The sequence below is a fragment of the Primulina tabacum genome, chromosome 16 (genome assembly GCF_025594145.1).
Source record: "Primulina tabacum isolate GXHZ01 chromosome 16, ASM2559414v2, whole genome shotgun sequence".
NCBI classification, from domain to species: Eukaryota; Viridiplantae; Streptophyta; class Magnoliopsida; order Lamiales; family Gesneriaceae; genus Primulina; species Primulina tabacum.
In genome coordinates, this window is record NC_134565.1 from 35,925,391 (window position 1) to 35,945,634 (window position 20,244).

Sequence of the window (20,244 nt, forward strand, 5' to 3'; positions counted from 1 at the left end):
TAAAATCAAAATTATTAACATCATTTATTTTATATTTTTGAGTCCTAGTTCTGATTACAAAATTTGGTAAAATTTAAAATTACATTATTAAAATTTATTTTAATAATTTTCTGTAAATTTAGTTAATAAATATCTTCATTTTAATTATAACTCAAATATATATTTATCAGTGAATAAATTCGATACGTGTGATAACAACATAGTTGTGAGGAACTATGTGTTGGCTCGAGCAACAATAAAACTATGAAAATTCCATTCAGAGCTCTTCAAATCCTTCTTCGTCACCTTCTTCTTCTATCCTTTGCAACTCTGTCCTCCAAAATGACATCTGTAAACAGATTAGAGACCCCATTACTCTCGGTACTCATGGTCTAAATGGGAAAACAACTATCGAGACAATGGAAACACAATACAAATTATGGATGGGGGAGTTCGACAAGAACAAAGATTCTTAACCTGATCGTCAGAATATTGCAGCTTCTCTGCAACAAAAAGCGTATTAATGTATCTATCCCCTGCCAATTCTTTCCCAAGGTTATGAGCAACTTCCTCATAATCCAGGAGCTCCACCCGCAAACCATGTCCCATGAAGAGCTTATCGATCCTCGTTGTGGACTTGGATCGAGCAACAAATAGATGATATTTTGATCAGTAAAGACGGATTGAAATCAAAATAATAGGTGTTTCCCTTAAATAGCAACACAGCTCACTAACCGTGGTTCCATTTTCAATATCACCCAACCAAACAGGCATTTCCCCAAACAAGAGACATCCCTTCGTGGCTAAATTACTGACCACGTTTAAAATATCTTTAAAATTAGCCAAACTCAATATTGGAAATCCCTGCAGTAATAAACTTAACTCAGCATTTATGTTAAAACAGATCTAGTAAGATCAAGCGCAAAGCTTTAGCTTTGGCATTACATTTTGGAAAATTACTGTAATACCCAATGAACAAGCTTAATCACCTGGAAAACCCAGACGCTAGGTCTGGAACCATTAAATCCTTTGCTTTGTAAATGTTGCTGAATGTCAGATGTTTCAGATGGCACGTGAAGGAGCAAGCACCTTCTCGGAATCTTAGCCCCAACATCTGATGGTTTTCCAAAAAAAAGTAGGGTTAGGAAGTGTCGCTGTTCATTGAAAGATGCTAAAGTAAAAATGATCTAAAATGTTATTCGAGACAATGATATCTGTTCACAATATCATACAATGATCAAATTCCTTTTGCTTCAATTTATCCACTCTGTTTAAATGTGGTAAAATTTTAATATAAACTAGGATATGCATGCATATTCATGACCAAGATATGATATCATAGCTTCGAGTTTTACCCACCTTAATTATGTAATTCTAAGCTTTGGTAGTCATCAATAAATACAGTGAATTGTCCAATTTTAGGATTATACAGAAGAAAAGGTGGCATCATACATACCTTCGAGTTTCTGTACTGATTGTTTGAATATTCTTTCGGGAGACACATCAAATAGTACGGTTGATGCTGGCCAATTGAGCTTGTAAGGTCGTGTATCCATTCCATCAGTCATCAACACAACCTACAACATGCCAGAGGATGAGCATTCACACGACTTCAAAACCTTGGAAACTAATCATTCAGCATTCTTCATGCGCCAGCGTAATACCTGCCTAAGCTCTTCGTTTGTCCTCATCACGTTGACCAATTTGTCATCAATAAACTTGGTAGCAAGGCAGTGCTTGTGCAGACCACAATTTGCATCAGCTAGAATATCAGGAGGTGAAAGGCATTCAATGTATGGATCTACAAACAGAGGATCTGCAAAAGCATTATTCCAACACAAACAGAGGATGTTCATTGCACAATCATAGTTATAGCATCTGCACAAAAACATATATCTGACACGAAATGTATGTGTTTCATTCTGACGAGACTGTGGTTTCATTTTGAATTTCATAACAAATAATCTAAGCATACAGTTCAAAAACCCGTTCATGGTAAAAAGATAACAGAGACAACTATGATATATTAGTCGCATTTCTCATGCATCAGAAATTTTAGTTTTTAACACATTCAGCAATAATGTACAAAATCAGGTCACGCATACGATCATATATTCCTCATCCTACTGACAAAAATCACCAGTTTGTGCCTGCAAAGTCCTTGACACATAAAGATGCATGAAGGTAGTCGGAAAAATTGAATGAAAAGCATGCTAATAACAATGATTGATTCTGGGTGCGTGCGCATATAGAGTAGACAGTGCCTGCACGAAGGGTCTCCTTGAGACGAAGAGAAGCACGTTGCATTGCGTTTTGGAATAACAAATCGTCTTTTTCAGTCTCGAGCTTGGCGTTAATAACACATTTTTTTATCGTCTTGGGAGCATAGAATAGCGATACGTGCCGCAAACATAAAGCAGCCATGGGATGTGGAAACCACGAGAAAACAACCATAGTGAGTGCAGAACTGCAGCAATTCATCACTTGATTAGATGGATATTAATACATAAAACTATTCATTACACGCTTCCTTCAAATTTGAGCTTTTGGAAGAAATGGTTCTCGAGCTACAAGATCAAAGACCCCTGGAGCACAAAATCCAAATATTTCATTAGATTGATCTTATGTAGCCTTTAATGCCGGATGCCCAACCAATTTGCAATTTTAAATATTTAATAGATTTTATGTATGATTGTTTAAAATACAAAGATTAATTTCTGAAATTGATTAAACTGCCTTTTGTTAAGGATAATTACGAAGATCAAGGCATGATTATCACTAATAAAGGAGCATATCAAGAAAAAAATCAATATACTCAGATCAAGGATCATCATACACATTACTGATGCAATTAGAGATTGACAGATGCAACTAGTTTTGGATATATAGAGCTTCCATCCATTTTTCTTCTTACAATTCTCATGGCATCAGAGACGGGCCCTATACCAACAAACCAACACAAAACGTCTTCAGCTTCTTCTTCCTTATTGAAGCAAGAACCTGAACTCAATTTGCAGTCATTTCACCAATGTTCTAGTTTGATCTCCATCAAACTAAACTAAAGCAATTTTCTTTTGCGGCGATCCCAAATCATCCCACTAATCTGCATCCTTGGTATCTATTTTCACATCTCTGTGAATGAAAAACCAGCTGAAGAAATTATGAATGAAAAGAGAAAATAACAAATGAACTCCCAATATCAAATCTGGGTGACAAATGGACTCCTAACTTCATGACTCCTTGGAACCACGACGGAAGATGTCCTTAACATGATTTTCGGAGAAGCAGGAACTGCTTTTGATCTATGGACATCACTAGTACAACTATTACTTCCCATCACCATCGAAAAAGAAGGAAATCTGAAACATCAGCTGATGGCAATTAAGAAAGGTTAGCCCACTTGGAGGATACCTTAAAGAATTCAAATTCATATGTGATAATCTTGTAGCCATTCGGAAACCAGCTCCAGATCCTGATAAGATCTTCCAATTTGCAAGGGGCTTAGGTGCCCAGTACACAGATTTTCAAAATGCTTGACTCACAATGAGAGGAAGCGAAAACACACATCCAACATGCTCAGGACTTCTTTGGCCAAAGAGGTCGGGCAAAATGGACGAAGATGACACTTCAACTCTCGTGGCAAAGGTTTTACACCAGCTGGAAGATACAACATCCAAAACGCTGCAGTGTAACAACACCAGAATACAAATCCATTGCCCAGAAATTCCAGTTGTCCTCCGAAATTCCAGTTGTCCTCCGAAGATGGATATTCAGCGCTCCAACTCAAATGATCCCGATAAGGTTACTTTCCAAATATGTGGAAAGCATAACCATCTAGCCATTGAGTGTTGGTAAAGGTTTGACTATTCTTACCAATCGGACGATTTGCGCCTAGCTCAATCTTAACAGTGAAAATGATCCATCATTTTACGTTGATTCTGGGGCTACTGCGCATATGATAAATGATGCAAGTAAATTGTCATCTTTAAAATCTTATATGGGCAATGATATGATTTTTGTGGGTGATGAAAATTCCTCACCAATCTCTCACATGGGTGATGCACATGTTTCTACCAAACAAGAGAAGTTCAAATTAAATGATGTGTTTGTCGTTCCGCATTTGAAAAAGAATCTGATATTGGAAATTTTGCATCAGATAATTATTGCACCTTTGAATTCACATCTTCTGACTTTGTTGTTAAGGATCAAAACCAAAGGATAATTGCGAAGGGGCAGTTATATGCCTTGGATGGAGTTTTTCATGAAGCTTTGAGAGCATTAAGGAAAAGAGGTTCATCGTCTACACTATGACATCAACAATAAGAACATCCTAATATAAAGTTAGTATCTTTGTTGAAGAAGAAAAGTGTCATTGATATTTCTTTATCGGATAGCTAAACCAAACGTATGTATTAGTTGTCAAATGGGTAAAAGTAGACCCTCCTTTAAAACGAATAATGAGATCTCAAAGTTTCCCATTCAGAAAATACATTGTGATCTTTGGGGGCCAGCTCCTATAGCCCCAAATCAAGGTTTTCGATATTATGCGGTTATTGTTGATGACTTCAGCAGATTTACATGGTTCTATCCTTAAAAGAAAAAGACAGACTTTCTTGATTGTTTCATCAAATTTCATAAATTTGTGGAGAACCAATTCGATCAAAGAATTAAAATTTTTCAATGTGACGGGGGAAAATATTTTATTGATCATATTCAGAATAGTGGAATCGAGATGCATGTTTCTTGTCCTGAAACTCCCCAACAAAACGGTATAGCGGAACGAAAACATCGACTTATAGTTGAGACCGGACTTACGATGTTATTCCATGCAAATTTACCATTATCTCTGTGGGTTGAAGCTTTCTTTACTAATGTATATTTGATTAATCCTTTACCATCATCAGTTTTGGAGAATGAAAGCCTTTATCAAAAGCTTTATAACAAGACATTCAGATTATAATGGTTTGTCAAGAAAACATACTCGTGTGTTTTCATTGGATACAGCCCAATACACAAAGGAAAACAAAACGAGTATATATTCAACGACATGTCGTTTTTTATGAAAAAGCCTTCCCTTTCAAACCAACTCAGTTGGTCCAAAAATCTCAAGTTTTCTTTGTTAAAATTTCCGAACTTGGATGAGTTAATTGGCACGTTGGAAGATTTTTCAAATGAAGAAAAATAAAAAAAAAATAGTCCTCAATCCTTAATTGCTCATAAGTTCATAAATTGTTGCTATAATATTTCATATACAGATGTTGATACTTCCACAACCTTGGATATGTCTGTGTTGATCTTACAAAATCACAAATCATTGACTCATCAAAGTCATCAACTATAAAAACTCACGGCTCTTCTACACAAAGGCAAATTATGCAGACTAACTACGAGCAGGCTAGAAAAACTTCGATTGAGCCATGGACAATCATCATCCAAACAACCACAAAATATGGAAACTCAATCACCTCTCATTGAACATTCTGAAGAAAATTCTCAAACCGTCTCTCGACCAATGAGACAACGCAAAACACCTTCATAGTTGCAAGACTACGCAAAATAAACTTGATGTTCTTAAGTCCGATGGTACGTGGGATCTGGTTCCCAGGCTCTCTGGAGTTAACATTGTTGGCTCAAATTGGGTCTATTGGTTTAAAACGAACGAGGACTGAACAGTTGACGCTTCAAAGCTCGTTTAGTTGCAAAAGTCTTCACACAAGTCTCGGGTGTTAACTATGATGGAACCTTCAGTACGGTAGTTCGTCCAACTATGGCTAGTGATTGCTCTTTCCTTGTCATTCAAACGACATACGAGGCAACTCGATGTTAAAAATGACTTCTTGCATGGGAATCTTAAGGAAATTGTTTACATCGAACAACCACCAGGATTCATCGATTCCACAAAAAAAATCATGTTTGCTTGCGCTTAAGAAATCAATCTATGGATTGAAGCAAGCACCTCGTGCTTGGTTTGATAGACTTTCTCAATATCTGCTACAACTTGGCTTTTATTGTAGCAAATTCAATGCTTCAATTTCCAATCGTGCTAATGATATAATGTTATTATTTGTCATTTATGTCGATGATGTAATTCTTACAAGAAATAATGATGCATTTGCTCAAGGTTTAGTTGATAAGCTGGGCCAAGAATTTGCTATTAAAAACCTCGGATTAATGCATTATTTTCTTGGTGTTGAAGTGAATTTTTTTCTGTTGGTGTGTTCTTGTCGCAGCAAAAGTACACTCATGACTTGCTTCACAGAACACAAATGCTTGAAAGTGTTGCCTTCTCTACACCCATTACGATAAGAGACAAAGTGCAACCCTCAGATTCAGAGCTTGTTAATGCGACTGATTTTCGAAGCATGGTAGTCGCACTACAATACATTACCTTCACGAGGTCAGATTTAATTTATGTGGTCAATAAGGTTTCTTAGTTTCTCAGCAGTCCTACACTAGTTCATTTAAAGGTGGTGAAGCGTATTTCGAGGTACTTAAACGGTACACGAAATTTTGTTGTTTGCTATATAACTCAAAGTCCTACAACTCTCTATGCCTTTGGTATACGGATTGGGCTGGTTGTCTAGCCACCCGAAGAAGTACTACAGGATTTTGTGCATTTCTTGGTGCAAACTGCATATCTTGGTATTCAAAGAAACAAGTAGAGATGTCAATGGAGCGGGTATGGCTAAACCCAAGACCCGCCCCATGAAGAAAACTTTGACCCATTATCCGCCCCACCCCGGTTTAATATTCTTCGGACCCGCCCCACCTCGAATACAAAACGGGGCTGGGTAGACCCGTGAGACCCGTGAAACCCGAATTTTTTAAAATAAAAATAGTAATATTTCTTATCACATGACTGAATTATGAAACAGACAAGCCTCTAAATACAACACAATCGAAAATTAACTCATTTCTTCGAACACACTTGATAATAACAAACAAAGCATTTTCACGATATAAAGAATAACATAGAAAAAAGAGTTACTAGCTCTCCAAAAAAATTCTTGACATCCCCAAAAATAAGTCATAACATAACTTAAATAGATCAATATAAAATCAGCGAGTAGGCAATATTTCAGACACATTCTTCGGGATTATCTTCCTCTTCATCAAGAATGGTGGGACAAGTTGGTAAACTACTTGAAGAATTAACTACAAAATTAAAGAGAGAAAGTACATTGAAAAAATAAAACTATAATTTAAAACTGTAAAAAAATGTAATCAAAGAGGGAAAGTACAGTAACAAAATTAAATGAAAGTACAATAACAAAATAAAATTGTGATTTATTTACCTTTCACCTCACCTCACAACCATCTTCGCGAGCACATCAATGCCTCCAAAGTCGTCGGATTTAGCCTACTAATGAGGACCAACTATTCTTCCACTATTGCTAAAAACAGATTCAAATGCAAAATTGACATAAGAATAGCTAAAACCGTTATGGTTGAGGTGGGCTACTAAAAAAATTGAAAATTAATAAAACTAAAACTATAGAGTATTTATATCCGCGGATATGGGGCGGGTATGGGGCGGGTATTATAGGACCCATGACCCGCCCCATACCCGGACGGGTATGAAAAATTGGACCCAAGACCCACCACATGACCCATTTAGTATGCCCAAACCCGCCCCATACGCGCAGGTCCATTACGGGTCTGGGTAAAACCCGGACCCATTGACATCCCTAGAAACAAGCTACTGTGTCCCGCTCTAGTTCTGAAGCCGAATATCGTCCATGGCCTCCACAACAGCATAAATAACTTGGCTGACATTCCTTATTCGAGACATTGGGATTAAATTATCACAAACACAACTGTTTTGTGACAACATTAGTGCACTCCATATGTCAGTTAATCCGATGTTTCATGCACGGTCAAAACACATTGAACTTGACTATCATTTTGTATGGGAGAAAGTTGCAATGGGCTATCTTCTCACACGATACATTCCGTCCTCGTCTCAGCCTACTGACATCTTTACAAAACCATTACCTAAGGATGCTTTCCAGAAGTTCAGAAACAAAATGGGTGTTTGTCATCTACCACGCGCCAGATTGAGGGGGCATGTTAAGGATAATTGCGAAGATCAAGGCATGATTATCACTAATAAAGGAGCATATCAAGAAAAAAATCAATATACTCAAATCAAGGATCATTGTACATATTGACGGATGCAATTAGAGATTGACAGATGCAATTAGTTTTGGACTTTCCTTTTTGCTAAAGCTTATAGTTGTGTCTAATAGCCCCACAAACTACTCACCAAGGGCTGAATATATGCATGCTTACATTGGGAGTGCGAGATAAGCTCACACATAATCCAAACTAAGGTTCTTGAAATATTGGATGAAAGAATTCAATCTGGTTCGTATCTTACAATCCTCGGCCAAATAGTGAAACAAAAATTTACCCAAACTCGACAAAGAGAAAAAAACAAACAAAACAAACGACTTGCTCCAGAAAAAACACAAACACCTGCATTCCAAAAATTAAACATTAAAAAATAAACAATCCCAGTTCATCCCATAACGAGTAAACGACGTGAATAATGTGCACCTGCCGTTGGAGAAATAGAAACCATTTCTAATCCGAAGCATCAGCACTAAGCCTATGCATCGAAACAAGCTCTAAACTACAGATTCCACTCAAAAAAATTCCAATTCCAGAGCTGAATCACACTAATAGGCACTCATATACACCAAATTCACCTGGAATGATAAATGATTCGATTGAATGTAGTAGTCTGAAATAGGAGGGGGGATGGGGATCCTGATTTTGTTTATATATTAATTTTCATCGAATAGAATATGTGAGCAAGGAGAGTACATAAATTTTTTATTATGGATTAGAAAGTGCAAAATCATTTTCTTCGTGACAAAACCTTATATATATATATATATATATATACATACACATATATATATACTAGGCAAAGGCACCTCAATTCACTTACTCAGATTTGTAGTTCAACATCTGATCATTTATATTTTTTTCTAAGAGGAACTAAATATGCGTTCATATTTCAATAGGTCTTATTTCATAATTTATTTTTTGTTAACGTGTAATAAATAAGTATATATGAATTAAAAAACAATCAGTGATTTTTTCGTAATTAAATGATATAACTAACAATAAATATTTTTTAGTTTTTAAGGTGTTAATAAAAAATAATCGTGAGAGATAACGTACGTCAATGTTAAATATGAGAAAAGTGAAATGAGTGTTGTAATATATTAAAAAAATAAGGTATAATGGTTTGTTTATATGTGATATGTTTGAGTATAAGATGATATGTTATATGTAGAAATGTATAAATTTAAGAGTTTATAAACTTGAAATTTCAATCTTGTTAAAAATGTTTGTGCACATTGTAATGTATAAAAGGTTTACTGTTCCTATTTAAAAACTGATTTAGCTAACCTGAACGAATGCCTTGAATATTATTATTTTTCGATTAAAGTCATATGTATTATGATTACAGTGATCTTTTTCCGTTTATATTTCTAGTTATACGATTATTATTTTGGGCTGGAATTACGTTTAACAAAATAAAAAACGCGAAAGTAGAAGGATCTTATAGATGTAAAAATAGTTAGGAAAAAGATTGAGTAGTAGCTAAAGTGGAAGAAGTTTAACAGCATGCCCTAAATTGGACATACAATACGTTCATCTTAAAATCTAGTCAAATATCTACTCCGCAGATAGCGTATTATATAGTTGAAAATAGAGTATCCATATTTAAATCATGGTAGACCTATAAGGTTTTCACACCTAATAACATTATTGATGTTGGTAGATTTATGAATTTAGTAACTTTAACTTAAGTATTAACTTTAATATGAACTATTAAACAATCAATAAGAGCACTTAAAACCTAAGGTTAATAAAAGAAATTTGAAAACTTGTTAACGTAGACATGATCTCAACAGATATAAAGTTTTTTTTATTTAAAAATTTAGTAGACATATTTATGAATTTGGTAACCTCAATTTGTTAAGATATTTAAACATGAGAGTTAATTTAATTCGTAAGACAACCGAATAAATTACGACAATGAGGGATTAATAAAAGAAATTAAAGTATATGAATAGAAGTTGTTTGGAGCTTGTAGTAAGAAGAAAGAAAAGTTCAGTATCATGTAAGTAAAAGAAATGCACAGAGAGACAATTGATTCAAGGCAAAGAAAATAAAATGTAAATACATAGAAGTAAGAAGTGGAAAGAGTTTTTATATATAGTAGGTTTGACAAAGTATAATATAAAACTTTTAATAAGTTTACACATATTTTACAACTAAACATTTTCGATACTATAAGATAATTGTTTTATTATTCATTTAATGTATATGATGGTTTTGGTGGAGCTCATTGGTAATTAAGTCAGTCTCAATGCCATTTGCGTAGTTAAAAGCAATTAGAGCTTTACAGGACACATTTTAGATCCCAATAATCTCCAATTATAAGCCGCACATAACAGCGTCATTCCCAAATTTTTATAGTCAATTATATATTTTGTCTGTCGTCAAATTATCATTTTTAGAGTGGGCACCCTAACTAAAAAGGAGGAAGTAGAGCCGTATCAACTTTGTTGGAGCATGCTGGGAGTTGAGTGACAGGGGGTTTGGCTATTAGAGAGCTCCCCAAACAGTATCCCTAGCTGGTATATTAAACGCAAAGATGACAAATCAAGATCTCACATTTTACTCTCTCCCAAAATCACAGCATTGCTGTTGTATGAGATATGGAAGGAATATGGTTGTCATCAAGTGCGGCCAAAAAAGTAACACTCTCAAAGGGAAAATTGTTAAATGTTTGAAACCGGCGGTTATATTTCCGATTCCGACTCCAACGAAAGATGGAACCAGAAGCAAAACCCTTTGAATTGGTCCGACTGCTGCGGTTTCGGTTCCAGTTTCGTTACGGTTTGAACCAATTCAAATTGATATTTATTCCTTCAAAAGTTGAAGTCAAGAAAAATCATACCAATATAACTCACATGGTTATCAAACTAATAAGAGTTCATTATTCAGTCTTTATATAACAAAATATCATGAGCATGTAATTATTTACTAAATCTAGATTAAATAAAAAAGGGATTAAATTTAATTCATATAAATTAGGTAGTTTAATCGTGTAACTAAACTATCCATGTGTACCACAAGATCACAAAATTTAATATTAATGAATGGTTTCGGCTACGGTTACACGTAATTCTGCTTCAGTTTCTTATTTTTATTAACTTAAGATTGATTTACAATTTCATCTACGACTACACATGGTTCTAGTTTCAGTTTTTTTATTTTTAAGAACCATAACTGAATCGTAGGTCCTTGGTTCAGATTCCTTTTCGGAAAGAAACCGAAAAACGTTTTCTGTTATGGTTTTTCAAATATGGTTTGGTTTTGGTGGTCGGGTCTACCTGGGAGCTGTGGAAAGAAATAGACTTCGGAAAAAACACAAATATATACATCTAAACTACAAGATGATATCAAATATTAGGTCTACACTTTTGGCACGGCAAGAAAAAAGATCAGCCTAACTCAATAATTGTGTGATTTATTTATAGAAAGATTATGTATTCAAATTGGGACATTGAAATATAGTTTTGAAAGATTGATCCAAGGAAGTTTTATTCTTCAATTATATATTTATCTTTACCAACGATTTTCATTTCTTATAGAGTACACTAAAAAATAACATTTATATCAAAAACATGTTTGTATACTTTAATTTGACTGTTTACAACATAATTGTTGGTTACTCAGAGGAGTCAATTATGTAGTGCCTGTCCAAAAGCTTAACGAGGATGTGAACTTTTCCCTACCCGTTCTGCTTTTGAAGAAATTTTAAAGGAAATGCAGATCATGTTTTTTTAAAAAAAAAATAAGACATGATCAACACATCAAGAGATCAAGTGGTTATTCTAAACTACCACAATTAGCATACTCGGAAATCATCAAGACGTACCAACCATAAATATAATGTTCCTATATTCTCTAATGTCAGAATTTCTCATATGCATTTCTCAATAATTTTTTTAAAAAAAGAGTATCGGTATGTTTGGTCACTGCACCACAATCAACCTTGAGTCACCACAACGAAAGTGAAAGTGAGAGCCAGGTCAATGTAATCAACAATCTACCTGTCAAATAGTATTGTTTTGTTATTTGATAAAACATATCTCATGTTGGTCAATTCGATCAATTTGGAGAAATTGATCCAACTTCATAGTAACGACATCCACATTTTAGCCTCTCACAAACCCATTTCTCATTAATCTATTTACCCTCCAATTCACCTCGTCGTATGGTGCAAACCGCATGGAGTTCTACTGATTACGGGAATTAGACTTGCTTATAATGCAAATCTAAAGAAATAAAAAAAACTCAAATAAGAACAAGGATATTTTAATAAAGGCACCAAATTAACATGAGAATGCACCAGAAACGAAGCAACTCTGAAAGTCATACACCCAGAACAAGAACAAAGGAAGAACAAACCCAAGAGTTTAAGCCCTAAAAAAAACAGAAGGAAGAAAGCTAACACAATAGTGGCTTACCAATGCCAAGGACGAGGAACGCCACGCAGCAGAGTGAAGACCGAAAAACTGCACGAAGGAGGACGAAGACAACACACCAGTCACCAAGCAAACCTTTTTGGGTGGACTTTTCTCGGTGCAAGGGTCGGAGGCCGAAAACCAAGGCTCCAGAACGAAGGAAGACGAGGAAAACGAAGAGAAGAGGCGAAGAAGGAAGCCAAGCGTCACTGTAACCTGCAGCTGTATGTTATGGTAGAGAGAGGAGCCCATCACACGTGCTATTGTCCCTGGAATGTGCTGCGGTGGAAAGAGAAGGCCCATGACACCTGTTGGGACTTCACCTTCAACTGGACCCAAACTAGCCAATTTACTAAATTGCACGCTTTAGTACAACTAGAAGTGGCGATCTAAATGAACCAAATCATCTGTCAGCTATTCGAAGCTCGATTCGATAAAAATTTGTTTAATGAGCTTCGTTAAGATAAACAAACCAAACTCAAGCTTTACAGTATTCGGCTCGTTAGCTCGTGAACATGTTCGTTGGTAAGTTCATGAGTAATCTTTTAGATGAAAAAATAATAGTTTTGATATTTGATTTATTTATTTTGCATATTATTTATGAAATACATAGAAAAATCTATTAAAATTATTTATTATAATAAATTTACAAATTTTAATAAAAATAATATATTTTTCTTTAAATATATAATTTATTTTTAATTAATTTAATGAAAATTTAAATGTATAATTCATATTTATTAAGCTTGTTTAGGCTCGATAAAGGCTTGAATAAGCTCGTGAGTCATGCATATATTCGTTAAATAAAACTCGAGCTCGGCTCGATTATAAATGAGTCAAGCTCAAACTATTCAAAGAGTTCGGCTCGGCTCGACTCGATTATATGCCTAAGTAGAAGTAGATATATATGAGTGCGTATGAGTTTTCATTACTAAATATTTCATATTTGATACGATACAAAAAGAGTGAAAATATTTGACTTATATGTGTTTTAAATTTGATCTTTTTAAAATTGAAAATGTAAATTATGATTTTATATCGAATTTGAGTCAATTGATATCATAAATATATTGTACCAAAACATGTATAATAAATATTCGTATTAATAAAGTTGTTCTAGTTTTATATTCAAAATTTTATTTTATGTACCAAATCTAAAATAGGTACTCAAATATCATATATTAATATTATATTTTGATGTTTTTGTATATTTTCATCCGTAAAAAGATACGTGGGTCAATAAAATGCAAGATATTTTTATTTTGGATCAGATAATACAAAATCATTTTTTCTAACAGAGACGACCCCAAAACCAATTTGGGTTTAGAGATTTAAAGACAATTTACTCTTAATTTAACAAGTAACTGTCATGGTTTTATTCACGAAATTAATGAGTAATAGTCCTACAAGCGTTTATTTTTTTTTTTTGGTCAGCCCACTCCTACGAGCTATTTTAAAAGGCTTATGTCCCTTCAATGTTCGATATAAGAACAATATTTTTTTTAGGCTTTCTTGGTGAAAAAAATAATAATAATATCAAATACACATAAAGTAAATTCTATGATATCGAGGAGAATCCAATGATCCAAAATTATTTGGGCACGTCGGGTCTGCATCTTCCCATGGATCCCATATATCTAAATAATTTTATGTCATTGGATGCAGTGTGATGATAATATACTTACTATAACAAGAAATATTTTATTAACGACGATTTATGTTATTTCCGTTTGTGTAAAATAATATAATATTATACCCAAAACTAGTTTCGTCCTTGGAAAGGCAAAAATAAACTCAGATTACTCCTGAAACTCTTAAAGATGATAATACAACAAAAATAAGCCAAAGCAGTATTAAATAAACGCTAGTAATCCAAGCCCAAAGCCTTGGACCTCCAAGCTCAGCGCCCAAAGTAAGACGCCTATATATCAAAACTCCAATGCATCCGACAGATGTAGCAAAGAACATTAACAAAGAGAAGCTAAGCCCCCCGGCATTCTCTATCCGCAATGGTTCCTTGTATGCGAAGTAGTTGTACAATGTGTTGATGAGCCATGGCACACCGATGCCAACATAAATGTTCACCGAGTTGCTGTATAAAAATAAATAGGACTGATACTTGATAAATTATGAATAATAAATCATGATGAATTTTGTAATCAAACTTTCATCGACGAGGTCGTTGTTATGGTTTATAAGCTTTGAATGACACACAAAACCAGCTCTTACTAACTACATTGAACAAGAGAATGCAAGGGCATTGGCTACACAATGAAATGACTCAGTCAAGGATATTTAAGAAGAAATAGGCCAACTATCAGCACATGGTCCGAATAAATATGACCTTATGAAGAAGACAGTAGTCTGGAAACAAGTTAAAAAATCAAAGATTGTTTTAGAGGCTCGATAGTTTTAGAATGTAACTTGATTGTACAATGGAGTAACTAAAAGAACCTGCAAGTGATGTTAGCTATTGCAGAGTCAGCTGTTAGCTGTCGTTCTGCTGCAATCTTGCTTGCCACTAAATCTGGCCACGAGGTTCCGGCAGCCAATGCTGTGAATGCTATGACATAAGGATCGATAACTACATTTGTTATTACATATGATGTCAGTGGATAAGATGTACGACAAAGATCCTGAAATAACACATACTGTAGCAGACAAAATAACGAGCTGATGTGAACCTGTGACACAACTGATTAGATCTGTAAATTTGGTTACAACGTAAGCTATCCCACTGATAAAAGCTAGAGAGAAAATGAAAGCAATCCATCCATGAGCAATTTGATGAGGAGGTACAAAGGCAAACAATAATTTCCATGGTGCACATAGTAACCGCCAAAAACCCTTTGCAAGCCTTAGCCACGTATTATTCAATTTTCTAGATTCCGGGCACTCCAACTGTTGAGGAAAAGAATATATTCAGCAAAGAAAAGTATATATAGCAATGGATAGCATTACCATAAAATAGCTCTGACATCTAGAATAAATAAAATGAAGAACTATATGTGCAAGCACAGTAAAGCTGGAATATGGTACCTTGAGTGCATCAACAAACTGCTCCTTCCAGATGGAAAACAAGTTATTCTTTTCAGAAATCATCTCATGGGATAGCTCTGAAGAGGATTCAGCAACATCAGTATAAATCAAGGTTTGAAACACATGATCTGCAGGCTATTCTTTGCAAAGCAAGCATTAGAATGAATAGGATGCAGAAAATTACTCATCCTAAAAACTTCTTTAAAACAATTTTCTTCAGCATCATTGTCAGCATACAGATAAACAACAGAGAAACCATCTTTTTCTGCAGTTAGAAACATACCTAACACTGTAATGGTACGAGCTTCTTCGCACCAAGTTTCATAGTATCTTGGAGTAAGAATAGAATATCATTCTAACTAATGTTGACATCTATGCATTATTGGGAGTATTTTGGAGTAAGAATAGAATATCATTCTAATTAATGTTGACATCTAGCATTAAACACTCGCCTCAACAACTTAGGTTAGAGTACAACCCTTTTCTATGCCTTCAGTTAGTGCTGCTTCTCAAATATTCGAATCAAAGTATAATGACCTTCTTGATCCAGGTTTTCAACTGCATTGCATATTATTTTTTTCTGCGCTCTGTGTGACATTCCACTTTCTAATCAAACATGAGGGAGTGACTTACACGAGTGTTCTTTGAATTTTAATCATATACTAGAATTTTTCCGCTTAGGCATTGGTTTCAAGGTAGTAATATCAATTTGCCAATCCATCACTACTACAAGAAATTTTGGAATATATGAAGGTAAAAACCTCATTTAGTAATCTGGCAATGACCATATTATTGGAGTGTTAATTTGCTAAAGCATGAAAGGTAAAATGATAAATTGATAATTCAGAAAGATGAGGGCCTACAATTCAACGACAATGTGAATACTACAATTTTGATAATCAATTTCCTTTGAGTAAAATATATACTTTAAAAGAACTTTAACCAGAAGAATATAAAACGGAAGAGAGAAGAAAAAAGTAGGGTTGTTATCACCATGGATAGAGAAAATATCAACAATGGTTCTGTTGCTATTTTCACCATCTTCATGTATTTCCAAGTACTTTTCATGAGGCTGGCGGCCATCACCGTATGTAGATTTTTCAGGTGGCACCCAGTCTTCCGGCCTCTCAGTTCTTTCACTGGTTAACAATAGTGATGTAAGAGTAACATCTATCATTATTTCCCTTGCAAATTCAAGGACCTACATTGGCAAAGAAAAGTATTTCCATCGCTTGTCTTGAGCATAGGCATGAGTAAGCAGTAGCCCATATTGCAGCACTGTCAACGACGCTTCCAAAAGAGTAATCACATTTGGTGTCCACACCTGCAAAGTTTAAGTATTCAACACTTCAATACTCTATGCTTATATAGAAAACAATTAACATGATTGATAATAATGTCAACGCCTTTAAAGAATGAGTAAAAGAGGATAGCATTGTCCATAGGAATATCAACCGCATTAAAATTCTGTTTTTTTCCCCTGATTTTGTCATCCATGAAAACAGAAATTTGAGCGTTATAGTAACCAAAATGAAAGTTTCAGAGGTTTAGAACCAGATTAAAAAGATTCACTAGACCAAGTTGAATGAGCAAACACTTAGTCAGCACGACCATTGAAACATCCATTAAATTATGAACTTTTATTTTCTAAAAGAAGTTCCATTAAATGATATGCATACAAGACATTGACATTCTGTTCTTCGTCCTAAATCAAATGCTTCGATTCTCTCACTTGAGTAACACCGTCGTAAAATTAACTGTTCACTCCATTTCTTCAAATTCCAAATTCTTAAAGCATCAAAACTTTACACTTACTACACGATCAAACAACAAACTTTCTACCAAAATGTGACACTTTCAGATCTCGCCAAAGGCATCATGCTTGGTAAAGAGAATACATCGAGTTCAGCTGGAGGGAAAATACACTTTAATGGATAGGTTTTTCCTCTCCCCAGCCAGTTGAAATTTAATTTACACTTCTCCCCTAACAAATACTACATAAGTTCCAAATTTTGTCCCTGCATTAGATTATACGAACCAACGGGTCTTCTTGAAGTATGGCAAAACATGAACAAGTATTTGGAATTAATCTTTTTCCCCCAACTATCTATTACAATAAATCACATAGCCAAATATTTTAATCTACTTATAATTTCAAGCTCGAGAAATCTAACTTAATGTGAGAAGAAAGCATGACCTTTAAAATTAGGTATAGCCAAACGTAAGCCCAGAAAGACCAAATGAGCCCCACGAGCCAGACTCCAATATCTGATATCTTTTTAAGTTCTCCAGCTTTAGGAACCACGACGCAAACAGCATGAATTGGAAATAAATCAAAAGCGGCTGAACCAACAAGTGTTCCAGGACCTAAGCCTGTTAATCAAATTCATAACAAAACAATAAGTAAAGTTGAAATCCATCTATTCAGGCAACTCCTGGATAGTTACAACACATAAAAGAAAGTGAAAAGAGATTCAATGCATAACAACTTCCAGTAATATCTCCTGATATTTATAATCTTTTTCTTGACGTCTCCTAATCCATCGTTGGATTATTATTCCAATTACAAATCCTGATAGAAAACTTTCCTTGTAGCTTCCAAGTGGTAAGAACTAAAAACTAAAACAACAGCTAACATGACCATGGTGAAAATCATGTTAAATAATCACTTCTATCTTAGTAAAGTTGGTGAGGCATTGCTAAATTGGGCATCCATTAAAAAAACATATGATTATAGATATAGACCAAAGATTTTGTGAGAATAGCCAGCGAAGAAACTGAAATCTGTAGTTAAATTTTGAGATGAAGAATTAAGTAACAAATCAGAGGTAATTTAAAAAGGACCTAAAGGAAGGGCGAGATCAGAGATTTCGTGTCACGATCTCATACATGATTAATTCCTGTCAAAGAAAATGCTAAAATGAACCTACCATTTTCAAAGGGGAAAAAGTGATTTAACTTTCCACAGGTAAACCTATAGGTGAATCAGTCCCAACGAATTTTCATAAAGTTTACGTCTCGAAAGATTTACAAACCTCCAGCATACAAGTTTCCAATATTTCTTATAGCATCAATGGTGGCCAAAGAAATCTGGGGGAAGCTAGTTCCAAATGCCAGCAGAGCTATGTCAGCTATGGCGTAATTCCAAACCTTTTTGTGTTTGACAACTTCAACATTTGTGAAAGGGTCTATCTCTTGCACTGCTCGAGTGTGCTTGACAACGTTTTCCATAGACCGGAAAAAGCGGCCCGTTATAGCTGTTAATCCGATAAAACAGTAGGCAAGAGCGGCGAAATACAAGAATCCCCTAAAACCATTGCCAAGTTTAGTTTCACCATGGAAAAGAAAATAGAACGCACATCTCTCTTGCCCAATGATATTAGAACCTCCTTGTGCATTGTCAGAAGTGTTGTTAAGATGGGCCATCTTATTAATGTAATCAATATTTCACACTCAACCAAGAAGAGTCAATGATTCTGCCTAACAAACAACACATCTGTTAAGTCTGTTGCACATAAAAAAGATTACACCGGTAACTAAAAGCACACACACAAAAATAGAGAAACTGAATTAAGATTAAGCCATCATATTGCAACACCAATTAAGCTAATGATCGTTTTTGCACAAACTTCAACAAGCAGTTTACTCGTAGTTCAATCTGATAAATTCAACAAAGATAATTATCAACTTCGAGAGAGAATTTCTACTTGAATTAATGCCTCATGCAAAATGGGATAGCATGCAACATATTACATCTTCTATCATGATTTCCATTCACCTAGTTGGCTTCTTAAACCAACCAAATGATTAACACGATTAAGCGAACACAACGAGGCAAACAAGAAATCCTTGCAGAACAGTTCCTGTATACAAACAAACCACGCCATATTACCTAGTTTAAAACATGTGGATTTTTTTAGTGCGATTCTCGTCTAATCTCACGTCTTTCTTCTTAACACGAAAACTCACACAGTTCCTCTGCACATAGTCATGCATATTGAACCGAAAATTTACAAACTAAAATAAAACATGACATCAAATACGCAAGGCAACCATTAATCTTATTCAAGGCTCCAAAAGTCACAACTAAATATAATGCAACTCTCCCCTGTCAGAGAACCACTCCAATTATTCCAATCCAATCAACGAACTAATCAAAAAGTGAAAATAATCCAATCAAAACAAAAGGAAAAACACACGTTGCAGCTCGATCATCAAATGAAAACATCATCTCCTAACTTTTAGCGCGCTTTTCCATTAACGAATTCATACCGTAGATTCACAAAAAGGATTGAAAATTGCGAATGGTGGGGACGGTATTCAGGGGGGAAATGGAGATTCCTATTTATAAAACTCGAGAAGAATTAAGCATTCCTCTCCTGGTATTCGAGCCAAATCAGAACGTCGGGTTTTTCCAAATAATATAAAAACAAAATACTTATTTGTGAGATTAATTAATTAGTTATTTTTAAATATTAAAAAGGAGTATTTTAGTAAACTGGTGATGTCTTAAATTATTGTCTTTGAAACTAATAATTTATCTCATACGTACGTATATATACATACAAACTAAATGATTTTCTACTGAAGCATCAAAATACCGCATTTTATTATTTTGTCATTTACGTCAAGAAGTAGGTCTCTTATGAGATGGTCTCACAAATCTTTT

The 20,244-nt window shown here is 34.7% G+C and overlaps 2 protein-coding genes across 13 annotated transcripts; both read right to left on the reverse strand.

Annotated features, from left to right (window-relative positions):
* Window positions 1–138: 138 nt before the first annotated feature.
* Window positions 139–12,878, reverse strand: LOC142528845 (O-methyltransferase 1, chloroplastic). 8 transcript variants are annotated; one of them, XM_075634068.1, is made up of 9 exons: window positions 12,540–12,877; window positions 2,816–3,926; window positions 2,244–2,564; window positions 1,644–1,795; window positions 1,436–1,556; window positions 969–1,093; window positions 715–843; window positions 457–615; window positions 139–328 (listed from the first exon to the last, which is right to left on the reverse strand). In XM_075634068.1, exons 3-9 carry the CDS (start codon window positions 2,458–2,460, stop codon window positions 257–259), a joined length of 975 nt encoding a protein of 324 aa, XP_075490183.1. In that variant the 5' UTR covers window positions 2,461–2,564; window positions 2,816–3,926; window positions 12,540–12,877; the 3' UTR covers window positions 139–256. The 8 variants fall into 8 exon arrangements, with proteins under 8 accessions (XP_075490183.1, XP_075490184.1, XP_075490187.1 ...); XM_075634069.1 differs by lacking the exon at window positions 12,540–12,877 and adding an exon at window positions 8,691–8,733 and having other exon boundaries at window positions 2,816–3,111; XM_075634072.1 differs by lacking the exon at window positions 2,816–3,926 and having other exon boundaries at window positions 2,244–2,446; window positions 12,540–12,878.
* Window positions 12,879–14,238: 1,360 nt separating this feature from the next.
* On the reverse strand, window positions 14,239–20,002 carry LOC142528944 (magnesium/proton exchanger). 5 transcript variants are annotated; one of them, XM_075634239.1, is made up of 9 exons: window positions 19,848–20,002; window positions 18,611–19,055; window positions 17,773–17,948; window positions 16,781–16,899; window positions 16,569–16,714; window positions 15,576–15,652; window positions 15,221–15,437; window positions 14,991–15,120; window positions 14,239–14,628 (listed from the first exon to the last, which is right to left on the reverse strand). In XM_075634239.1, exons 2-9 carry the CDS (start codon window positions 18,999–19,001, stop codon window positions 14,331–14,333), a joined length of 1,554 nt encoding a protein of 517 aa, XP_075490354.1. In that variant the 5' UTR covers window positions 19,002–19,055; window positions 19,848–20,002; the 3' UTR covers window positions 14,239–14,330. The 5 variants fall into 5 exon arrangements, with proteins under 5 accessions (XP_075490354.1, XP_075490356.1, XP_075490355.1 ...); XM_075634241.1 differs by having other exon boundaries at window positions 18,611–19,051; window positions 19,848–19,995; XM_075634240.1 differs by having other exon boundaries at window positions 18,611–19,080; window positions 19,848–19,988.
* Window positions 20,003–20,244: the final 242 nt, after the last annotated feature.

What these genes read in the sequence shown, in the direction of transcription:
- LOC142528845 (XM_075634066.1), bottom strand. Translation starts at nt 8,579, where the DNA reads ATGCTTCGGATTAGAAATGGTTTCTATTTCTCCAACGGCAG. An exon ending in CAAGGAGACCCTTCGTGCAG is followed by an intron (nt 1,796 to 2,243) that starts GCACTGTCTACT and finishes ATGCTTTTGCAG; the next exon opens with ATCCTCTGTTTGTAGATCCA. An exon ending in CTAGCGTCTGGGTTTTCCAG is followed by an intron (nt 844 to 968) that starts GTGATTAAGCTT and finishes TTATTACTGCAG; the next exon opens with GGATTTCCAATATTGAGTTT.
- LOC142528944 (XM_075634239.1), bottom strand. Translation starts at nt 19,001, where the DNA reads ATGGCCCATCTTAACAACACTTCTGACAATGCACAAGGAGGTTCTAAT. An exon ending in AAATACTTTTCTTTGCCAAT is followed by an intron (nt 16,715 to 16,780) that starts GTAGGTCCTTGA and finishes ATTGTTAACCAG; the next exon opens with TGAAAGAACTGAGAGGCCGG. An exon ending in TCTAATCAGTTGTGTCACAG is followed by an intron (nt 15,121 to 15,220) that starts GTTCACATCAGC and finishes TAACAAATGTAG; the next exon opens with TTATCGATCCTTATGTCATA.